Source organism: Tenrec ecaudatus, chromosome 12 (genome assembly GCF_050624435.1).
Source record: "Tenrec ecaudatus isolate mTenEca1 chromosome 12, mTenEca1.hap1, whole genome shotgun sequence".
Lineage (NCBI taxonomy): Eukaryota > Metazoa > Chordata > Mammalia > Afrosoricida > Tenrecidae > Tenrec > Tenrec ecaudatus.
Window position 1 is genome coordinate 116,161,715 of NC_134541.1, and position 22,569 is coordinate 116,184,283.

Consider the following 22,569-nt stretch of genomic DNA (forward strand, 5'->3'; position numbering starts at 1 on the left):
ACTTCATCACTGTCATTTTACTACTGTGATGAATCGGGCGACCCCTATGAAAGGGTTGTTCGACCCCCAAAGGGGTCATGACCCACAGGTTGAGAACCGCTGCACTAGGGGCTATGAGACCAGCAGGGTCTGACCAGTGCCTATTTGACATTCAGAAAAACAGGCTTTTGAACTATGAAGACCTAGCTCTGGGTGGCTGGGGGTCTAAGGCCCGTGCAGGCCCACAGTCTGCGGTCAGAGTCCTTCTGGTAAGGCCTGAACTAACCATGTGTGGTTTCAGGCAGAGGCAGTGCCATTGGTTGGCTGGTGTTGGAGATAAATACGAAATGAGAAAGCATGGCTAAGAGCAATCTTTATATTTTGGGAATCAGTCCATTATGTTGCTATTTTTAAAGTTAGTGTGTGTGTGTGTGTGTGTGTGTGTGTGTGTGAATTCAGTGAAGGTTTACATATCAAAATAGCACTTTCACATCCCAAAAAATGCAAACACATTTTGTTTCATCTCAGTGATTGCAATTCCTTCTATGTAAATCACTTATCCCACTTGCTCTTCACGTTTCCTGATTAATTCTATACTCAACTACTGTGGCAGTGGCAGGAGAATCACATCAACGGGGCAGGTTGACCACAATAACAAACACAACTCATCAAGACCCTCAAAGCAGCCCCTCCTTTCTTATTTGCCACTCGGAAGTCTCCAGCATTATCACGATTGATTCACTTCCGCCAGCTGCCCATGGGAAGAGACGGAGCCCTTGTTTCGTCACGCCTTGGTCTCCCTGGGAGTTGTCAAGTTATTTCCAGGGTTCTAGGCACCATCTACATGCTGGTGAATTGCCAATCCCTAGACCTGGTCCCTTCTTTCAACTTCAGATTCATCTACCCAGTGGCCTGCTGGGCCCCTCCGCTTGAGTTGAAATTCGTGAGACATCTCATATTGAGTAGGTTCAACTCGAAACTCATCATTTCCCTGAAATCTTCTGCTTGATCACTTGTCTTACCCAGTGGCACCAGGCTGGAGACCTAGGTCCCTCCTTTCAAGGTTCATTCTTTTCTTCCTCAATCTTCCTTGACAATAATCACCATATCTTGTCATTGGACCTTTTTTAAGCGTCTCATTCCTTCTCCACCCTCACTTCTTGTACCAGGGCAATTGGAACAAGTACTTAGTGGACCAGCCTACTTTCTTCCTTTACCTTTGAGTCTGTTCTCGCTCCTGCAGTCATCTTTCAGGGATTCCCCCCTCCCCACTCCCTTTGAGTTCTAAGCTCTCCAAGGTCTGGTCCCTGTTCACAGCTGCTAGGTCATCTATAGCTTCTTGTCTATATATCCTAGGCCCCAGCCAATCTGTGAGTCTTTGAACTCTTCCCACCTCCATAGCTCAGCATGTTTATTCCCTCATCCAGATCGCTCTACCCAACTGAGCATGTGGTTCACTAGCTCCTGGTAAACTTTCCTAACGCCACTGGCTGGACGGTGTTCCCTCTCGCTGATCCTTTGCTTCTCCTGGCTGATGCCAGTCACACTCAACTACGTATCTGCCCACCCAGAAGGCTACTTTTGTAGCCACAACCAGCCTTAGAACTGATGCCTAGTGGAGTTGAGCAAATGGAGAGAATGGCAGTGTGGACCCTCCAGGCTCTCTCCCATAAGCAATGCCTCAGCTTCCGGCTGTCTGTCTTAGTCAAACGATGGTGGAAAAGAGCAAGCAAGATCCTCCTTCAGAGTACTTCTTATGTCTCATTGCCTAGAATGCTCATGCTCACATCGCCCCAGTTCAATCAATTCTCCCATTTTCCTCATGAGGGATAACTTATCTGACCAACCTCTGGAATACCACCCTCGTGGCTCTATGCCCTTTCCTTGATTTTTCTCCCCCTCTCAGCACTTTCTGTCAGCTGACATGTTGCTGTGCTTTAGGTGTCACTGAATCAGTTCTGACTCATAGCGACCCCATAAACAACCAAAGGAAACATTGCCCCGTTCTATGTCATCCTTACAGGTTGATGTAGTTAGTTTATTGTGCCAACCTGGCCTATAAACACATGTGGGGTTAATTGAAGGGCAGAGGGATAAATGGCCCAGTGACCCTCACCTTTCTAGTTCTCGGTCTCTTGCTTTCTGATGGTCAGACCAGGGTGCAGCTGCCTTAGCCAGTTCCCTGCTTCAGCTGGCAAGGTTTACTTCCTTAGTCACCACCCAGTCCTGGGTTTTGGAACACCCGTGTGGAGACCCCTGCCAGTGCTGAGATGCTTACACATTCACTGACTCGGCTTTCCTCCTGCAGTCGGCATCATTGCGTCTGTTTTGTGAGATGGAGGAGGACTTTGTGGACTGGTGTTGGACATATGGGCTAAGGGGTTTATGTTGGACTTGTGGGTTTGGGCAACACTAGGTTGGGATGTTTTCTTGATGCACACTTAACCTCTACATAAAACCCTCTTATACACGAGTTTCTGTGCTTTCGTTTCTCTGAAGGACCCAGACGAACACACAGGTGTTCCTATGTCTGAGCCTGTCTGAGCCCGTTGTTGAAGTCCCTGGGTCAATCCATGTCCTTGAGGGCCTTTTTTCCCCCCTTTGGCTGACACTCTACCAAGCATGCTGTCCTTTACCTGGGGCTGTTCCCTCTTGATCTCACGTCCAAAGTGAGAGACACAAGTCTTGCCACCTCACTTCAAAGGAGCATTCTGGACGCATTATTTCAAGGCAGATTTGTTTGTTCTTCAGGCAGCCTTTGGCACTTTCAATATTCTTCACCAACACCATAATCCTAATGTATCAATTCCCCTGACATATCTCAGATCCTATGTTTCAAAATACTTGTGGACTCTATTGAGCTCAATAACTTACGAAGAAAAAACTGGAATGGAAAGACAAGAGCAGGGCAGGGAAGGAAAAGAGGGGGGAAATAATTAATTTAGAAGTACCTTCTTTTCTCCCAACTCTTGCTTTCTGTCTTGCTTGTATTTTTTTATGGTTCGTATTATCCCCTTAAGTTCTGTTTCATGTGAGTCAATGGAAAGGTGAATGGCCCAGCTGGGCCCAAGGACAAGGCTGGGACCCACACAGCGGTCCTCCTGTGCAAAACTCTTATGTAAAGGCAGCAGGCACATGTGTCCTCAGTGTGTGTCTGCCTCTGATAAGAAGTCCCTTAACCTAAGGTACACTCCTCACAGCCCCCATTTGCTGATACACACGTGTGTTTTTCCCTGGGTTCACAAGGAAATACAGCAATAAGTCCTTGGCCTCTCCTGAAATGCCACAGCTGGAGTCTGAGGAAGCACCTGGCACCAGGGCAGACATATGCCATGAGCATTGGTTTCCTTTTGCCCCTGGCTGCCTGGGTCTTGCTGGGCCTGTCAACTTGAAGTGTCTCAGCCCGGCAGCTCCAAGTTCTGGGCCTGCACAGAATATCCTCCTGGACACCCCCTACAGAGTAGAGGCCCTGTATTTGCTCATCATTAATGACGGGGTACTGTAAATAGATAGGTAATCTAGGGTTTGGGCTGGAGAGGCAAGGAGGCATTTTGAGGAGGTACAGCGTCTCCACATCACCTCCTTTACTCGTCACAGGGTCAGGATGCAGGGGACAGGGGCTCACAGCTTTATCCTGCTCACAGCTCAAATCAATGTTTCTGGAGACCTGACTGAGCCCCAAGAGGGCACCACTATCAACAGACGCAGTAGCCTGTTAGAGAGTCTCTGCTTCTGAAACGCCTGGCACACTTGTAATTATTTGCCCACAGCCTCTGCCCCTGCCACATTGGGAGCCCCAGGAGGGCAAGGCCTGGCTTGTTCACTGCTGTGTCCCAGCATCCAGCACAGCGCCGGTACGGAGTTGGTGTTCAGACATATTTGTGAAATGAATGACCGAGTGAGCAAATGAATGCATGGAGCTTATAGAAATCGTGTGACTTAATGAAGGTCACACTGCAGAACCAGGGTTTGACCCCGTCCTCTGATCAAGCTGAGAACTCCATTCGCGCAGAGCAGGGTCTGACTATTCGCACCAGAGGTCCCAGCACCACGGACAATGCCCGATGCCTATTTAGCTGAAATTTCTCAGGAAGTACCCGCTGAATGATCGTGAGTGAATGAATGACTTCAAAGACCGGGTTTTTTAAATCATTATTTTGCACCCCCTTGAAGGAGGCTTGGGCTTACGCACAGTCCTGTTTTTAGAGAAGGCAGCATTTAAGGACAGGCTGTCTTTCCATAGGGAGCGAGATGGAAGCACCAGCTCCTTGTGGTGTGCCTGGAGCACCAGGCTGCTTCATCACAGGCCCCCCATTCTGGGCAGCAGGGAGGGACTGGAAGCCGCAGACCTAGGGTTTCAGGCACTGGATCACTGGGGCATCAGGGTGAGAGTGGCCAACAGAAGCACCCAGGTCTTCAGGAGCCCTGAAAGGAAAGCGATTTAAAGGTGCTGCTGGGACAGATGTGCAATTATTAAAAAAAAAAAAAGCCTCCTCTAGCTATGAAAAAACAAACAAGCTCACTGCCATTGAGTCAATGGCATAGCGATCCTATAAGACAGGATAGACTGCTCCTGTGAGATTCCCAGACTGTACCTCTTGACAGGAGGAGAAAGCCGTTCTTTTCCTATGGAGTGGCTGGTGGTTTTGAACTGCTGATCTTGAGGTTAGCAACCTAACGTAACCACTAGTAACCACTAGGCCCCCGGGGCTCCTGTTCCCTATCCTGAAGACTAATTAGAAAGAGGTGGGCCAATTAGGAAAAGAGAGGTGTTCCTGTGGATACCAGGTTTAGTCCACCCTCAACCGAATGCTCTTGTGTAGTTGCCAACCTGCTCCGCCATGCGTGGCATCCCTGCGTGTGTTCAGAGGGCACAGTCTTTCGCACTACGACTAGGACTCTTCTGCACTCAGCTCTCCCGGGCTGCACTGAATTTGTTCATCCTAAGTACCGGGCTGGTTGATACCCCCTGGATCTAGGAGCCTGAAAGGACTTGCTCTCTGTCTAGAGGGTGAGATGGTTCTGTGGCCATGAAAATCAAGGCCATACAGTCCCACCATCCCATTCTTTGTGGTTGGACGGACAAAGAAGGAAAGAGGCAGCGTTTCCTGCCTGTGTGTCAGGTTCACCCTTGTACCAGGCTTGGGCCACAGACGAACCCAGCAAATCAGTACTGAGTGCTGAATGGAGAAGGGGTTAGCGAAGCTGCAGCGGATGCACAGGCTGCGTGCAGGGAAAACATCGAGTAGCTGCAGCTGTCTGTGCATCTGTGTGTGTAGCCACCATATGATCGCATACGTGTGACATCATGTGTTTGTGTGTATGTGTCTGGAGGGTCTATGTTCTGTTGTCCCTATCTACAACCATGGGTGTGACCACTGTGAGACCACTGGGATTAAGGACACAGGGGCAGCTTTGGGACTAGGTGTCCCCACGGCTATATGTTCAGTGCTCAGATCTAGCAGGTCAACCCTCTGGTGGATAGAAGCCCTGGGACCCTCTTCAGGGTGGACTTGAGCTTACCTGAGCAGCTGGGCACAGCGCTGGACACAGTGACTTGGGTATCTGTGGGGGAAAGCGCAGGGTCAGTGCAAGGACAGGGCCCTGGGATGGCAAGAGGTTGGTCAGAGGGGCCTAGGTCCAGCAAGCTTTTCTTCACCTGCAACTGGGGTGACCTTTTCAGAACCCAAACCTGGTCATGTCATTCCCAACCCCAGACCTGTCGGGGCTCCTGCTATGTGTATGCTCAAGGTGTCAAACCCCACTCCAGAGCTTTGAGGGTCTGGGTGTCTGATCACCCCCCCCCCCCCAAGCTCTTCTTCCAACCTACTGGCCTTCACTCAGTCCTTCTAAGAGGCCTCTGGTCAGGCTCCCCTCTCTGTCTGGAGTCCTTCTCCTGCACCCCCTTTCCTGTAAATCCCTCCTCCATTTCCAGATTAAAAAACAAAACCCAGAAAAGCCCACTTCCATCGACTTTACTAACGATGTTCTAGGATGGAGCAGAGCTGCCCCTGTAATCTCGATGGGAGTAGAAAGCCTCTTCTTTCTCCCACAAGAAACTGCTGGCTTCAAACTGATCTTTTGAGTAGCAGCCTAACTCCTCACTCACACTGCCACCTGCACTTCTCCTCTGAAGCTCAGCTCCAGCTTAACTTCCGGGGGGTCTCCTTGACCAGGCCTGGGCTCCTGTTGTAAGGGCCCAGCACTTTCCTCACTACACATGTCCCAGTCTCAGTCATACATGTACTACTGGGGAATGGGAATGCTGTAGTTCTGACTGGTCCACATCAGGCAGGCAAGGCCCACGTCATCACTTGCTCATCACGAGATCACCAACTACTAGCATGGGGCCTGGACACACAGGCACAAACAAACACGCATGTGCAATGAATGAATGTCACCAGGACTGGTAACAGCAGGTAGCACTTATCCCACATTGCCCCCAGAATCCACCCGCTCTTACATATCAGACCTCAGGCAGGTCCCGGGGCCAGGCTCTGTCATCTCGCCTCAGAGACCGTGCCCCACCAGGACTACTGGCGAGGGAATAGCTCTCTTACTTTTCCGAGTGATGGGTCCCAGGTTCAGGACATGGGTTGGGTCTATGGGACTCCCGCTGCGGAATCTGGTCCCAGAGCAGGTCTGCAGAGAGAGGGAGGGTGAAACAGAAAAGCTTTGTGGGGGAGACCGGATTCCGCCTGCCATGGAACGGGCTGTGCTCCCCACCAGGGGTCCTTCTGCCTTTAGCGGGGGCTTGAGGGTGGTACAGGAGGAGTGTGGTAAAGTAGTTGTGAGTTCTTGACCCAGCTCGGCCATTTGTTACTCAAGGACCTTCAGCAAGTCATCTAAGCCCTCTGAGGAAATGGGGCTAATAATGTCTTATTAGTTGCCTTCAAGCTGATTCGAACTCATGAAGACCCTGGAACTGTACTCCACAGGGCTCACATGTCTACTCTTATGGAAGAAGATCACTCGACCTATTTTCCAAGGTCCTTACGGATGGGTTTAAACCTCCAGTCTACTTAAACAGTCACTGCTCAACTGCCAACCTGAACTCTGGACGTCAAGCTCACCCAGTGGCACTACAGAAGAAAAGGTCTGATTTGATCATCCACAAAGATTACAACCAGGACAACACTACGGAACACTTCTACGCTGTAATACATGGAGTTACCCCGAGTTGGAATTGACTCGGGGGCAACCAACCCCATTATCACCACCACCTCCTTTAGAGTCTTGCTGTCGAGTTTCAGAGCCTGGTGTCGCAGTGGAGAAGGCCATTGAGCTGCTAACTAACTGCCAGGTCTGCATTTCAAATCAACTGGCAGCTCCCTGAGTAAAAGGTGAGGCTGTCTGTTCCATTAGAAATGTACAGTGCGTGAAATCCCAGGGAACACCTCTGCTTTGTCATAGGGTCACTGTGAGTGAATCTAGCCCCTAGCAATGGGTGGGTGCTCGTTCTGGTGTTTGACCTGGTGCTGAGAATATTCATTTGCACCCCTGAGACACTGAACCAGAAGCTACACCTCAATAAGAACTAAGATCTCAGTGCGCTGGTTGCTGTGACCGTTGGGAAAACGAGGAGCCATGCTTTTGTTGCCCTGACGCACGGTGCCCAAGCACACAGAATGAAGCACTGCCCGGTCCTGCACCATCCTCACTGTTGTTCCTGTTTGGGTCCATTGCTGCCGCCACTGTGTCCATCCATCAAGCCAAAGGCCTTCCTGGTTTGCACTGACCCTCTACTTTATCGAGTCTTTTCCCAGGGACCGGCCTCTCCTGGGGGCACGTCCAAAGGACAGCGAGATGCAGTCCAGCCCCCCTTGCTTCTCAGGAACATGCTGGATGCACTCCTTTCCATGTAGATGTAGGTGTCCATCCTTCTGGCCGTCCAGATTCAGGATCCTTGACCAACACCACAATTCAAATGGACCACATCTCCTCTGGGCTTCCCCATTCATTCATTTTCCTGCTCATTCACTGTCCAGCTTTCACATGTAGATGAAGCAATTGAAACGATCGCTTGAGTCAGATACACCATAGTCCTCACAATGATCTCTTGGCTCCGTAGCACTTTAAAGAGGTCTTTTGCAACGTAACACTTAACTGGCCAGCCATTGCTGTTAGAACACAAGTTTGTAGATAAACCGGAACTTCTCCCAGCTAGTTGCTGGGATCCCACCTGCCTGGCCACACTCACCTCATTTTCTTGCTCAGTCACTCCCTGTACTAACAGAGTATAACAGGGATGTGTGTTTGTTTTCTTTCAGACCACGTGACCAAATGCCTTTCAGGTCAGTGTTAGGGGAGATAGGGGAGATGGGGGTCTGGCTAAGAGAGGGAGGCAACTCACCGGCTTGCATTTCTCAGTCATGGTGTCACAGAGGTACACTTCACAGTGCAGGTACACCAGGTCGTAATTCCCAGCAAACCGGAACATTTGGACCGAAAATCGGCTCTGAGGGGACTCTCCATTCTCCACCACTTGGATTGTTTGGTCCTCCATGCGCGGACATCTGGAAGGGTCAAACCGAGTAACACAGTTGGTTAAGCCAAGGCTGAAGGTCAGGTTTCCTAGGTTCAAATCTTACTGTACCCCCTACTATCGGTGTGACCAAGAATAACTTCCTTCCACTGAGTTTGCCTCAGTGTCCCTACCTATAAACTCACTGCCATCAAGTCGATTCTGACTTGTAGTGACCCTAGAGGGCAGAGTTGAACTGGCCCTGTGGGTTTCTGAGACTATAATTCTTTACGGGAGTAGAAAGCCTCATCTTTCTCAAATGCTGTTTATTAAGGGACCATAAGGGTGTCCCACTTCATAAGAGAGATGTGCATATTAAGCAAATGGTTCTGAAACGTGCACAGGAGAACAGGAGGTGGCACATGTCACACATAGAGGACGCTAAAGTAAAACTCTCGTCCACACAGAGTTGAAACTTACTGAAAGTCAGCATTTTCTGGTTCCCCGGGAAATGGAATTCAGAAACCATGGGTAACTACAAGTCCTTGGGTGGTGCCCACGGTTAAGACATTTGGCTGCTAGGCTGATTGTCTGCTATGGGTTAGAAGTTCAAGTTCACCCAGTGCTGCCTGGGGATCTAGTTCTGGAAAATCACCCATTGAACACACAAAAGGGACTAAAATGGGCTTCTGTTTCCTCTTTACTACAAAGGATTTCATAGTTTATTACAGCAAGTAGCAGAGGGCTGTGTGTGTTGACACCTGGACGAAACTTACACCTCAGTGTGAGCCGGCCAATTTAAAAAGAACTGAGAAGGGCCCAGGGACAGCCGCTCAGAGATGCTTTCTGTGAAGCTGCTGCTGAAAAGGCTGACCCTCTCCTCTTTCCCTCTTTCCCTTTTCCACGGCACCTTCCCCTGGTTCACTCCCGAGAGACCTGACTTTCGTAGGGTGGCTGATCTCCCCCTATATGTACTGAACTGTATCCTGGGAGCTATGCAGAAACCCCAGGCCCTGTACTGGTACATATGACCCTAATTGGAAGTAGAGGCTTTCTTTTGTTGTGTTCATGAAGCAATGCCAGCTTTGGATGGGTTCCAAACCTCCTAACTTCTGAGAGGCGGCTTATACAAAGAGCAGAAGAGACACAGAGACGCCCCATAGGAGGATCATCTACGGGCAAAAGAACATCTAAGATCAGTGGCAGCTACCAGAAACCAGGACAGAGGTTCAGCAGGAAGACATGGTCAACATCCCTACCCCCACCCCATCCTACACACGCCCACCCCCCCACCCCCGTCATCATTGGAGTTGGTAGCATCCAGTCAGTAGCACATGGTGTCACCCTCCCTGCAGGGACCACCTCCTGCACCAGACCATCACCCCCTTACTAACGTTTATGACCATGTTAAGTCATAGAATGACATGACACATATGGTTGTCAAATGTAACACATTAGTGCAACTCACAGAGGCTAAGGTCACACCCATTTGAAGTGACTACTCTCCACACTTGAGCTCAGCAAGAGCCACCACACAAAGCCTGCTGGAAACGGGCCTGTGTCGGTCAAGCCCACGCTGTTCAAAGGTCAACGGTTCGTTGATTTTCTGCACTTGGTGAAATCTTCACACGCTGAACAACAGCTTCAGTGGTTACAGCACCGTTACCCGGGGTGCAGAAATGCATCATTTCCTTTTTTCCTTTCATTACCAATTAATTTTCTTAAGTTATTAATAGAGGTTCACAACCACGAATGACTGCAGCATTGTATCTGAAATGCCAGGAAATCTGGGGTGGGGGCGGTTGGAGGGGGGAAGAAAAGAGAAAAATGGGTTTCAGGAGACACTCTGAAACTTGCATAGAATAGTTAAAGTCAAATAAACGCTGAGGAAGTAAGAGGGATGAACGGGAGATTTCAAAGATCAGCTCGAAGAAACAAAGTGAAATACTTTAATGAAATGTGAAAGACCTGAAGTTAAAAAGCCAAAACAGAAGGAGCAAACTTGTTATTTCTCAAGCTGAAAAAAAAAACTGAAGTAAAAAATAAAAATCAAGCTTCAAGTTGCAACGCTGAAAGATGATGTGAGTGGGGGGGTTTGGGGGGTAGGGATATTCAATGACTTAGGAAGCCCTTAAAAGAAGTTGGGAGGCATTAGCACAGAGCCACTGTCCTAAGAAGAATTGGTCAGGGTTCAATCATTTCAAGATGTAGCATATGGACTGAAGGTCTTGAAGGAAGAAATCCAAACTGTACTGAAGGCATTGGCTTAAAACTTGGCTCCAGGAATTGCAGAATTCCAATCGAAACGTTTCAACAAAGAGATGTAATGCCAGACGTGCTCATTTGCCTATGCAAAGAGATTTGTAAGACAATTGCATGAAAAACCAACTCTAAGAGATCTATGTTTGTACCAAATCCAAAGAAAGGGGCCCCAGCAAAATGTAGGAATTCATTACCAAGCAGGATCAATAATATCACATGCAAGTAAAATCTTGCTGAAGATAATTAAATATTTGTCGCAGTACATTGACAGGGAGCCGCAGAAATTCAAACTGTATTCAAGAGGATGTGGCATGAGAGATACCTTTGCTGATGTCAGATGGATCTCGGCTGAGAGCAGAGAATTCCAGAAAGATGTTTACCTGTGCTTCACTAGTTGTAATAAGGCATTTGGCCGTGTATATCATAACAAATTGTGGACAAGAGTAGAAAGAATGGTAATTCCAGAACCCTGACTTGTGCTCATGCTGAACCAGTCCACAAGCAAAGAGGAGATGTGCGTAGAACAAGGGGTCAGTGTGTGATTAAAAGAGCGGTAAAGCTTGCATCCACTGTGTCCGTTGACTACGCTTACTCAATCTGCATGCTGTGCAGATAATCTAAGAAGCTGGACCTCTGAAGGAAAATAGGGCCTCAGGATCGGAGGAACTCATTAACCTGGGCTACGCAGATGACACAACCTGGCCTCTTGAAAATGATAAAGAACTTTTATGTGTCAGAATCTAACCGCACTCAAGACGGTTTTCAATGGCTTGTTTTTTTCAAAGTAGACAGCTGGGTCTTTCTTCCCAACCATCTCTGAGTGACCTTGAATCACTAACTTCAGTTAGCCACTGCGCACGTTAACTTTGGCACGACCCAGGGACTCCTCCAAGTTCAAGAACCCTCCGGATGCTATGCCCAGGTGATCGCTTTCACCGTACCTGTCTCTGATGATGAAGTACTTTATGGGGTCGGTGATATTGCCACTGGGTGTGGCGTAGCAGTTGGTCACCAGTAGTGCAAAACGAGACAGGTCACCCCCATCCAGCATGGTCCCCACGTAGAGAAAGGCGTCGGTTGACAGGGTCACAGCAGGACCTTGGAAGGGCAGCGTGTAGGCGGGGTTCTGGAAGAGGGCCATCCGAACGGTGAAAATGCCCGTCCCGCCCACGCTGACGTTCAAGGCGCTGCAGGCGGAAAGAGGCTGGTGAGAGGCCCAGAGCTGAGAACATCGGCTGCCAGGCCACGCTCTGAGATCTGTGTTCCTGGGCAGTCCCTTCACTTCTTTTTAACTCAGCAGTAGAACCGGAACATATCAACCATTCTGTCACAAAATCGCAATAAGCTCGCACAAGTCACCTAGGGGGGAATCTTGCTCAAATGTAGGTTCTGATTCAGTTAAGTCTGGGATGGAGGCCAAGTGTCATGTTTCTAATAAGTGCTACATCCTACTGATGCCAACACCGCGTTTTAAGTAGCAGCCGTGTCCGGGTCCTGACTTGGTGGCCCTGGCTCTCACTGTAGACTTCAAAAGGAAGAGCAGATGTGCTTCTGAGGGAAAAAGACTCCTCACTTTGGTCTCAGTCTCAAGCAGGGCAGTAGTCCGAAATCCTATAGAACTCAGCCTGAGTCTTGGCTCCCCTGTCCCTCTACTAGCACCTCCATTTGAAGATGGGGGTGTTTTGAATGGGTCACCATTCCAAGACCAAACACCTCAGTGCCATCGAGCTGATGGTGACTCATAGTGACCCTATAGGACAGGATAGTACCCCTATGGGTTCCACAACTAACTCTACAGGAGTACAAAGCCCCCCTTTAGCTGGTGGCTTTATGAGGCATGTTGAAAATTGGGTTCTCTGACATAGACTTCACCGGACAAGCTCACCAAGGACACTGTCAATCAATGTTCTGGGAATTAAGCTGCATTAGAAAGACTCCGTTATACATAACCTCAGAAGTAAGCACTGGCTTGCGGACTGAGGGCTGCCCTACACACAGGTGTGTTTCATCCTGACTCCCGGGTCTAGGACATGTGATGCTCTTCCCCCAAAGGAGCCAAGTGCCCTTCTAGTGCTCTTGGCCCTCCCATGCCTGTCCACCTGGTGAACACAGAGCCCTGGTGAGTGACCTCTGAAGATCATGCACGAGTGAGGCCTTGGGCACAATGGTCTGAGCATGGCAGGTGCTGCTGCTTACTCCATCCTGAACCTTGGACAGCTACTTAACCTTCTCAGAACCTCAATTCATATATATATATATATATATATATATATGTATATATATATACACACACACACACACACATATATATATATATGGAATAATAATGACAACACCTATACCTCCCAGGATTGCTATATGGTTTTAGTGAGATGTCCCCTGGGAAGTGTTTGGTACAATGTCTAGCAGGTAGCAAGCTCTCAACAAATGGCAGTTCTTATTACAGCTATTATTTTTCGCCCCGTCAGCATCATTGGTTTATCCTGCATCCTATTCAAAGTAGTTTCAATTTTACTTCACTACAACATTGTTTTTCATGTGGCATCCAACAGGGGCAGAAATTCTCTATTCAACCTTGTAGGGACTCCGAAGGCACCACCTTAAAACCCCTTGGACTCCAAGGAGCATAAGTGGTAAAGTTTTCTTCTAATCTACCTCCTTCAACTCGCAGAGAAGGAACTTGAGGTCCAGATGTGACTCATGACGTGCACAAAGTCCCATGGCCGAGCTGGACTGAGACTCCTGACCCCACCGCCACCTTCCGGTTTTGAATAACTCGCTTCTCTGATAAGCTGAGGCTGTGATATTTGATTCACATTGCAAGGGTATATTGTACTTCTGAGGAAATCAGGGCAAACATTGCTAGAGCCCTTTCACAGGTGAGAAGACTGGCATCCTAAGAGGGACTGTCAATTTCTCAAAGTCACCTAGTTTGAACACAGCAGAGTCTGGGTTTAAATCTAGCCTATAGACTTCCTAGGTGGGGGCTTCTCCTAGCCTCCCCTAACAGCTCCCCTAAGCCCACCCACCCCACATAGCAGCCTCTCCATGGGTGGCAATCAACAAAGAAGCTGAGGGCCTTGTGGCTCATGGAGCCCCCCAGGGGTGCGGGGGCCCTCCTCTGGCCGCACCTGACCATGGGCCGCAGGGAGGTCTTCAGGCTGACTTTCATGTCCAGGGGATAGGAGCACGCAAAGTGGATCTTGATGTTGAGGTCACGGATGATGATCTCATCTGCCAGGTAGAGGGTGTTGCTGTATGTGGCATGTGTTTCATTTTTCTGTGATTGGGAGGGGGCGGGGGAGAAAGAGACATGAAAAGCTGCACAGAGTGGCAGAGCCAGAGAAGTGGGTCTCTAGCCACCTGGGAGCCACCCTCCCAATTCCCATGACCAAAAAAAATCCCAAGAGCATCAAGCACGTAGGAGCACATGCCCTGTGCTGGGCCCTGAGCGACATGCTACTGGGCCTTGTGCTGCTTCTCTGAAGAACAAGAAGAGTAAACCCATGGGCCAGGTCATGCATGAATGATGGCATTTCGGGGGCCACGGCTGACAAATGAAAATGAATTCACTCCTTTCTTGCTTCCTTTCAATGTTATCTTCTCTTTTCTTTGGGATGGAGGAAGTTGTTAGGAGGAAGCAGGACTCTGTTCATGCAAACAGTGGCCTGTGGCCACCAGTTGAGAGACTCCCAGTTTGCCCTCTACTACTAAGGTCAAGGTGCTCGGTTCAAACTCACCTGGTGGTGCCATGGAAGAAAGGTGTGGTGCTCTGCTTCTGTAAAGATGACAGCCAAGAAGCCCCTAGGAAGTAGTTCTACCCTGTTAACACATGGGGCTACCAAGGGCTGGAATCAACTGAATTCCAATGGGCTTGGGTTTGGGGATGGTGCAGGCGAGCCCTTGGTTTTCCATAGATATGCACAAGGCCTGCTTTCTCGGACCACTGGGAGTCTTACAAAACCGATTATGGTCTTGATGCCTACACCCATGACATGAAGAATAATCACGGCTTTGTCTGAATCCTACTTCCCCACTTGTAAAATGGGGAGCTATCATCCCCAAGAAGACACAGCCTTCCTGATTTTCAGCTAACATGTCTGAAGCACTCACGATGTAGCAGCCGTTATCCTAATCACCTCACACACCTTCATTCATATTACAGGTGAGAAAACTGAGCCAGACTAAACAACTCAGCCAAGGTTATACAGCCAGGCAGTGCTCTGAGCCTGGCCCACGCTGGCCAGAACATACCGTCATCGAAGTCCCACAGGGGCCGCCCTGGGCTGGGGTCACCACCGACATCCAGTCCCTGTCAGTCCTCTCATTGAAGCCGGAGCACCGGCTGTCTCGCAGGTACATGAAGATCTCCTCAAAGCCCAGGCTCTTCAGCTGGCACGTGGCCAGAGACACCTTGATGTCATTGGCCCCACACTCCAGCCTGGGTTCCAGCTGGGAGATGTCTGAAACGGTCAGGCAGACAGAATTGAACAGCCTGTGTCTATGGCTGGAATCCCACCACATCGCCTGGGGACCCACCCAAATGGCCAGGTTGGCTACCGGCCAGGGTCCCTCAGGCGCTGTGGTCTTCCTCTCACTGTGATGGAGACACATGGTCGACTTGCAACATCTTAGGCCAAAATTATGCCCTGACGTTTCCTTAAAACCAAACCTTAGTGCGGCTCAGCTAGCAAAAAGTGTCTGCCTTGAGTAGGTTTTTTTTGGAATAAAAGATCACATGGACAACAGTCTCTCGAAAGATTGGGTAGTAGACAGTGAGTTGATGTTCATAAGGAGGAACAACTCAGAAAAAGAGGGTCAGAATGATGCCATGACCCAAAGAACACCACCAATGCCATGGAATTCTACCCGGAGAAACAGTTGTGCTGTGTCAATTCCCACCAACACCACCGCCAAGCAAATGGCTTCAGAGCGGTGGACTCTGTGGGCTCCGTGGCCAACCCTCTGCCCCCGGCCATCCTAAGAGTGGCTGGATACCAAACACAGGGCAGTTGGAAGTTGTCTACTGTCTCAGTTAAATAATCCCAAATTCCAATCAATTAATCAATCAATAGCAAAGCGCAACCCCAGTTAGTTGCAATTTCTTTTACACTGGTCATTTGCCCCTTCAACAAAAGGAGACCTGGCCTAGGATGCGAATGTGGGGCAACCTTCACCTCCGAAGGGAAACGTTAAACTCTCTTCCTGAACCTGCTTGAATGTCGTGATCCTTGGTCTTCAACACGAGTTTTCATCTTTACGATCAAAATCTCAGAGGCCCAGCAACTCAGCGGGCTGCTAGCGGCTAGGTGGGTGGTTCAAACCCACCAGCCGCTTCCAGTGAGAAGGAATGGGCAGTCTGCTTCTTCAAGGTTACACAGCCGTGGGAAGGCTATGGGGCAGTTCAGCTTAGGGTCACTTTGAGTGGGAATCCAACTATGGCAAGGGGTAGGGGGTCAAAATATCAGAAGGTATTGGCAACCATTACTTTCCATCTGAGGTTTCATTTGGGAACAGGCAGATACAGCAGTAACGATACATTTCCCAAATTTACTTAAAAGAAGGAGGGATCTAAATCGTGTGAAGAACAACAAGTAAACAATAAACAAAAACATAACCTGCGTAGTACTTTGGCTATAGAGAAGCAGAAAGTGTCACTGACACCTGAGGGACTGCGGTTTGGAATATTCTAGACTGCTTTAATCACCGTGAAAATGGAGAAAGGGAGTCTCAGAGAGAGCCGGGTGCCCTGTCCACGGTCGCTCAGCAGATTAACAGGAGGTCTGTGTTCCGGGCGCCTTCGGTTCCCGGATGGCAGTGACACACATGTGTTCCCTGTGGTGGGAGCCCCCTGAAGAAGGCTGGGTGTATGGGGGCCTCTCAACTCTGGTTGCTCGTCTGGGTCTGGTTGCTCGTAATGGGCACTGCTGACCCTTCCTTCTGCTCTCTGATAGGACCATCTCCAACCCCATCCACCACCCCGGGGAGCACGTCCAGGCCCCCAGCTCACAGGGGGCGGATCCGTGGGTCCTGGCCAGCCAGCGTCTCACCTGAGATGTTGAAGTCCTGTTTGCACTGGCAGCTCCACCTGCCGCTATCCGACGTGCAATCCTCTTCCACACTGCACTCCTCACACCTGCCCTCCACGGAATGGGGGTCTGCGGGGCAGTGAGCGCGGAGGGTCAGCAAGGAGGGGACCCCCCCACTTCCCACGCGCAAGGCGGTGGCTGGAGAGGGGCCCGCTCACCCGTGCAGTACGCCAGGTGGCACTGGGGGGGCGCCGTCAGGTTGTAGACGTAGTAGCCGCCGGGGCAGGCCTTCACCTGGATGGGCGTGGCCCACCGGCAGCAGTGGCCGCCCCAGTGGGCGCACGCCGTGCGGCTCACGATGCCCTCGTCGGTGGACGGGTGCGTGCCATTGAGCCACATGGGCGCGGCCGTGTTGCAGCGCAGCACCGGCACGCACGTCTCGCGCAGGCGCACGCCGCCCGGGCCCACGAAGCGGTACCAGCCGCTCAGGCCCGCGTCGCAGGCGTAGCCCCCCCGGTAGGTGGCGCTGCGCCAGTACTCGTTCAGGGTGCGGTGCGCCAGGCAGGGGTCTGCGCACGCGCGCGCATCGCCCCCTGCCGGCACGCAGTCCAGGCCCGCGCCGCAGGAGCCCGCGGCGCATGCGCAGTGCTGCCCGTCCCCGCCGTAGCCCGCGGAGCACACGCACGAGTAGTTGCCCTCCGCGTTGACGCAGGTGGCCAGGGCGTGGCAGGCGCTGAGCCCGGGCTCGGCGCACTCGTCCACGTCCACGCAGCCGCGGCCGGGCGCCGGGCGGAAGCCGGCGGGGCAGAGGCAGGCGTAGGAGCCCGGCGTGTTCACGCAGCTGCTGCCCGCCCAGCAGGTGGACATCCCCGGCGCGGCGCACTCGTCCACGTCCACGCACTGGAAGCCGTCCCCGGTGAAGCCCGCCTGGCAGGAGCACGTGGTGGCCACCCCGTCCTGTTGGCAGGTGGCGTTGCTGTGACACTGCACGCAGCTCTCTGAGGAAAGGAGAAACGCGGGCTCAGGGTGGGGCAGCTGGGCCGGTGACCACCCCCCAGGGACGCTTCCCACGCCCTGTGTCCTTCAAGACGGAGCCCTGAACGGACCTTCTTTCCAAAGAAAACTCGCCAGCGGGAGGACGAACAGCAGAAACGTGGGGGGAGACAGCGATCGGTGTTAAGATATGGAAACAATCATTTATAATTTATCAAGGAGTCACAAAGGTGGGAGGGAAGGGAGAGAAAAAAAGAGGAACTGATATCAAGGGCTCAAATAGAAAGTGAATGTTTAGAAAATGGTGAAGGCAATATATGAACAAATATGCTTGATACAATTGCTGTATGGAGTGTTATAAGAGCTGTAAGAGCCCCCAATAAAATGGTTTACAGAAAAAGATTAAAAAACCAAAAACAAATGTTGTCTAGTCGATTCTGGCTCAGAGTTATCATACTGATGCCTCTTTTCTCCTACAGAGAGTGGCTGGTGGGTCCAAACTTCCCATCTTGTGATTGGCACTTATTTACTGTGCCATCATGCACCCCCATGAAAATGACGAGGAAGAAAACCCCAGTGGACAGATCTCCATTGCCCTCCGGGGTTCCTATGCAACAGAATTGCTAGAGGGGGCTGACAACCAACACCATTGCGTTTTAAAGATGAAGAAACCAAGATCCAGAAGGTTTAAGCCACTTGCTCAGTTGGCAAGCTGCAAAGCGAGGACAGGAGCCCAGGTGGCCAGACCATGGAGTGTGTGCTCTTAAGCATGATACGATCATGAGAGTTCGTATGTAGATGTCCTGGGTTGTACAAATGGTTAGTTCTACCCAGAGACGCCGCAAAAGAAAGGGCAGCCATCTACTCCCAAAATATCAGCCATTGAAAACCCCGTAGAGCCAAGTTCTACTCTTCCCATGCCATGAGTCTGCACTAGGGTAATTCATTTTTTATTTACTGCGCATCCATAGTACCCCAGGAAGAGCCTGAAAGCTACCTGAGGGCAATGCTCAATTCAATGGGATGACTTAAAAAAATCATTTTATTGGGAGCTCATACAGTTCTGAACACAATCCATAAATACATGCACTGTGTCAAACACGTGTGCATTTGTTGCCATCATCATTTTCAGAACATTTTCTTTCTACTTGAGCCCCTGGCATCAGCATTTCTTAAGGGTGGAAGGGGTGATATTTCTGAGTCATCTGGGTATGTTCAAATCTCCCCATGTGCTTGAGTATGTTCTTGACCTTCCAGTAAAGGCCTGTTGCCTGAAAGCTACAGTAGCCCCTGGCCTCTCAAATTCTCTTCCCTGGGCCAGCAACATCAGCATCACCAGGTATGTGTTAGAAATGTGGACTCTCAGGTCCCACTCCAGACCAGAATCAGTATTTTAGCAAATGACCAGGTGAATCCTGTGTGCACGAATGTCTAAGAAACCAACTTAGAATAGAGATTGTACAAATCCCAAATGTGATAGGAGAGAGATCCTGTGGACTGTGTTGCTCACTGTAAGCTCCTGCCCCTGCCCCCTGACACTTACTTGCTTCAGAGCTGTTGGTGGCTGCAACTATGTTGAGCCAAGAAGACACCACCATCACTGTCAGCATTGAGGTCAGTGAGAAAAGTCGTCCCATCCTTTTTGCTTTTTACTATCACTTCTGCTACTAAAAAGTCCTGCCAGAAACAGGACAGGTGGGCTTTGGGCGTTTCTTCCTGGTCTCTGATCCCTGAGGTCCTGTGAGCAGAGAGGGATGGACTAAACCCATGCCAGAACTCCCCTCCCAAGTTGAGAAGAGCACTTTGGTTGTGGGCTGCACCACTCCAGGGGGTACCTTTTATATAGACGACAAAAATCCTGCCATGTGGAGGTCCAGCGGGGACCCAACCATACTTCCACCAGATCCCAAGCTTTGCTTCCCAGGGCTCAGCACATTGGGAAGGACCGATTCTCTTCATCTGAAGCAGGGAGCAACAATATGGAGTGATGCTCTGAACTGGCTTCCTGTCTCCTGCTGGGGCATTTTTTCAATCTGCCCAGGTCCATGTAGACCTCCAACAAACATTTGACTAGCTACTGTGTGCTAAAACAAGGTTAGGCACCCTAGTGAACGGTGTACAGGACAGACAAAATCCCTGCCCTCAAGCATTCTAAAGTGTCTTGGGTCAACGACTAGAGAGGTAACTCAACTTTACAATACATTTTATTCAGAGTGATCTCATATCGTTTCATCCAACTGGCAAATGAATCCTAGATGGCTGCTATTACCCCTGTTCTTTGAGCATCAAATAGGATTCCCTGGAGTTAAGTGTGCGGGACCTGGAGCCTACTACGTGAATTGAAACCTCAATGACTGGCAGTGTCACATTGGAGAAAGGATGCCAGTTCTTTAAGAATCAGTTTCCTCATCCATGGAATAGGGAACATTGCTTTGGAAAACAGCGTCTGTTATATGCCAGGCTCAATGTTGAAACATCCTTGTGGCTCAAAAAACTTGGGTCTTAGGTCAGCGTTTTTTGTTTTGTAGGGGTTTCCTCCCCACCCCCGCCCCCATCTTCTTCATTATGACCACCAATAGGAAAAAACACAATTATGTCATGACCCATGAGATTATAGGCATATTCTCACACAACCAAAATAAAACAGAAAACAATATTTTCCCTTCCTACATGCACCGCTTGAGGGCATTTAAAAGAAAATTCTGGATAGACACACTGATAATATAATTCACTAATAACCATTGTTGCATGGAAATTAATCCAGAAGATACACATAAAGCAGAGTCCGTACTCTTATTCACTCCCACATCACACATCTGGTACACAGTAGGCACTTCACAAATAGTCACTGAATGAGTAAGAAGCACAGTCGCTCTTGTTATTGGGAAAGGTTCAATTCTGAGATAGGGAGAATGGACAAAGATCACAGAGCCATTGAGCAGAGCACTGACTCAATCCCTGCTTGGACTCCAGTGCCCAAATTAATGTCCTCCCCCCACCTCTCTCCAGTAGCATGGGTGCCTGTCGACAAGAAGATGGAAGACAGGCTGGGAAGACAAGTAGAAGTGAGCTGCAGACAGCCTTACCTGAAACCAGAAAGGCAGAATTAGGCCATTCACAAGCATGTGCCTCCTATATATACACACACACATTGACCCCTGACTAGGTCTCTTTCAGGAGATTTGAGATTGTTTCCTTGGGTATGCAAATTTTTTAGAGTTCTTTTGGCATAGTGTTTTCCTTTCCTAGCCTGTGAGAAGGTTATTTTTAACCTAATAGCTCAAGACCCCAAATGCTTGACATTGTGGGTCACACCTGTGCCCACAAATACAAGGTCTCTGTTTTTCACCTTTTGGGGGTAAGAGATTCCTTAGTTAGGAATTAACTGGAAAAACAGTGCCAAGATCTCAAGTTTTTCTCTTGAGAACCTGGCAAGGGCGAGTGGACCCAAGAAGCCAGGCAGAAGTCGATGTCTGCAGCCAGGCAGCACAAGGACAGTGGGAGGGAGTGTTCATGTTGCCACTGAGATGTGTTCCTGCATCAGTGAGTTTCTCTGCCCTGGAAAGGCACAACATTCTGAGACATACCCATGCCATATGACAGCCCTCAGAGATGGCTACCCATGACCACTTCCCAAACACACCCATGGCAAATGATAGCCCAAACCTAAACTCATTGCCGTCAAATCAATCCTGACACGTGACAACCCATGTGTTACAGAGCAGAACAGTTCCAACGTTTTCCTGGCCATGAAATTTATGGAAATAGATGGCCAGGCCTCTCTTCTGCAATGCCACAGCATGATTTTGAATCACTAACCTGGTTAGTAGCCAAGAACGCAGCCATTTGTGCCAGCCAGTGGCATATGGCAGCCTGAAGGGATGGCTATTCTCATTTCCCGTATTGTTTAGATGAGATGATGGGGTCAGCAATGAACTTGGTTTTTATTTTTGGGGGATGGCACAGTGGTCATGATTCTATAAACAGTTCCATGAAGGTAACTTTGGCTTTTCAGTTAGAGACAGAAAGCATCAGAACTTAGATGAGACATGGGTCTCCTGGCCCATTTCCCTGTAGGCAGCAACCCAAGAAGCAATGTAAGAGTGAACATCAATCTCGCTACAGAACCACATGTGTGTGTCCTTGGGCTGGCAGAGACCCACAGCATTTTTCCCCTGGATTTTCTCATTCGGTCTCCTTCAGTGCTGCGTTCAGCATCAGCTCAATGGTGTGATCAATCCCTTTAGGTCAATTCCTGGGAGTGTAAGTTCTGTGTCAGAGACAGCAACACGTTAAGGATTTCAGAATATATGTTCTTTTGCTTATTTTTGTTGTCATCACATTTTTAAATTGCTGTAAATATACACATACTTTCCTATTTGATGGTTCTCATGGGCATAATTTTGTGATACCAGTTACATGAGTTGTGTTGGGAAGTTATCACCTGCCTCTTCCAAACAGCACCTGAGAGATTTTTACATAGGATTTTGGGGGTCCATCAGCAGGATTTATCAGTCCTAACACTATTACCTTTTGTTTTGCTTTTTAACCTTTCCCTAAAATATAAATGAGAAATATCTCAGTGTTGCTTACGTTTGGAATTCTTTGACAAAAAGGGAAGTTAGGTCTTCATTTGTTTAATATTGATTGTTCTTTTCTGAACTGGCACTTGATGTTCCACGTCAATTCTTTTGTCAACAGGCTTATTTTCCATTTGGATTGGAGTTAGTGCTTATTTTCTTACTGCTCTAGATGAAACAAAAATACATCCTGGATGATGTCTACCATTTCTGCCTGGTCCACCCAGACCCTTTCAAAGCCGTCAGTGAGGTGTCTGTCGTA

General features: G+C 49.4%; 1 protein-coding gene across 1 annotated transcript; it reads right to left on the reverse strand.

Annotated features, from left to right (window-relative positions):
* Positions 1-6,489: 6,489 nt before the first annotated feature.
* Positions 6,490-19,364, reverse strand: UMOD (uromodulin). Its single transcript, XM_075528104.1, has 8 exons — positions 19,271-19,364; positions 16,953-17,732; positions 16,756-16,863; positions 14,960-15,168; positions 13,837-13,985; positions 11,647-11,892; positions 8,333-8,495; positions 6,490-6,621 (listed from the first exon to the last, which is right to left on the reverse strand). The coding sequence occupies exons 1-8, from the start codon at positions 19,362-19,364 to the stop codon at positions 6,490-6,492; spliced, it is 1,881 nt and encodes a 626-aa protein (XP_075384219.1).
* Between the last annotated feature and the right edge of the window lie 3,205 nt (positions 19,365-22,569).

Bases quoted from the DNA above. Each gene is read 5' to 3' on its own strand.
- UMOD (XM_075528104.1), bottom strand. From the start codon at position 19,364: ATGGGACGACTTTTCTCACTGACCTCAATGCTGACAGTGATGGTGGTG. The intron at 17,733-19,270 runs GTAAGTGTCAGG...TCCTTTCCTCAG, and splicing joins CACCAACAGCTCTGAAGCAA to AGAGCTGCGTGCAGTGTCAC. The intron at 8,496-11,646 runs GTACGGTGAAAG...TGACCCTTCCAG, and splicing joins TACTTCATCATCAGAGACAG to ATGTCCGCGCATGGAGGACC.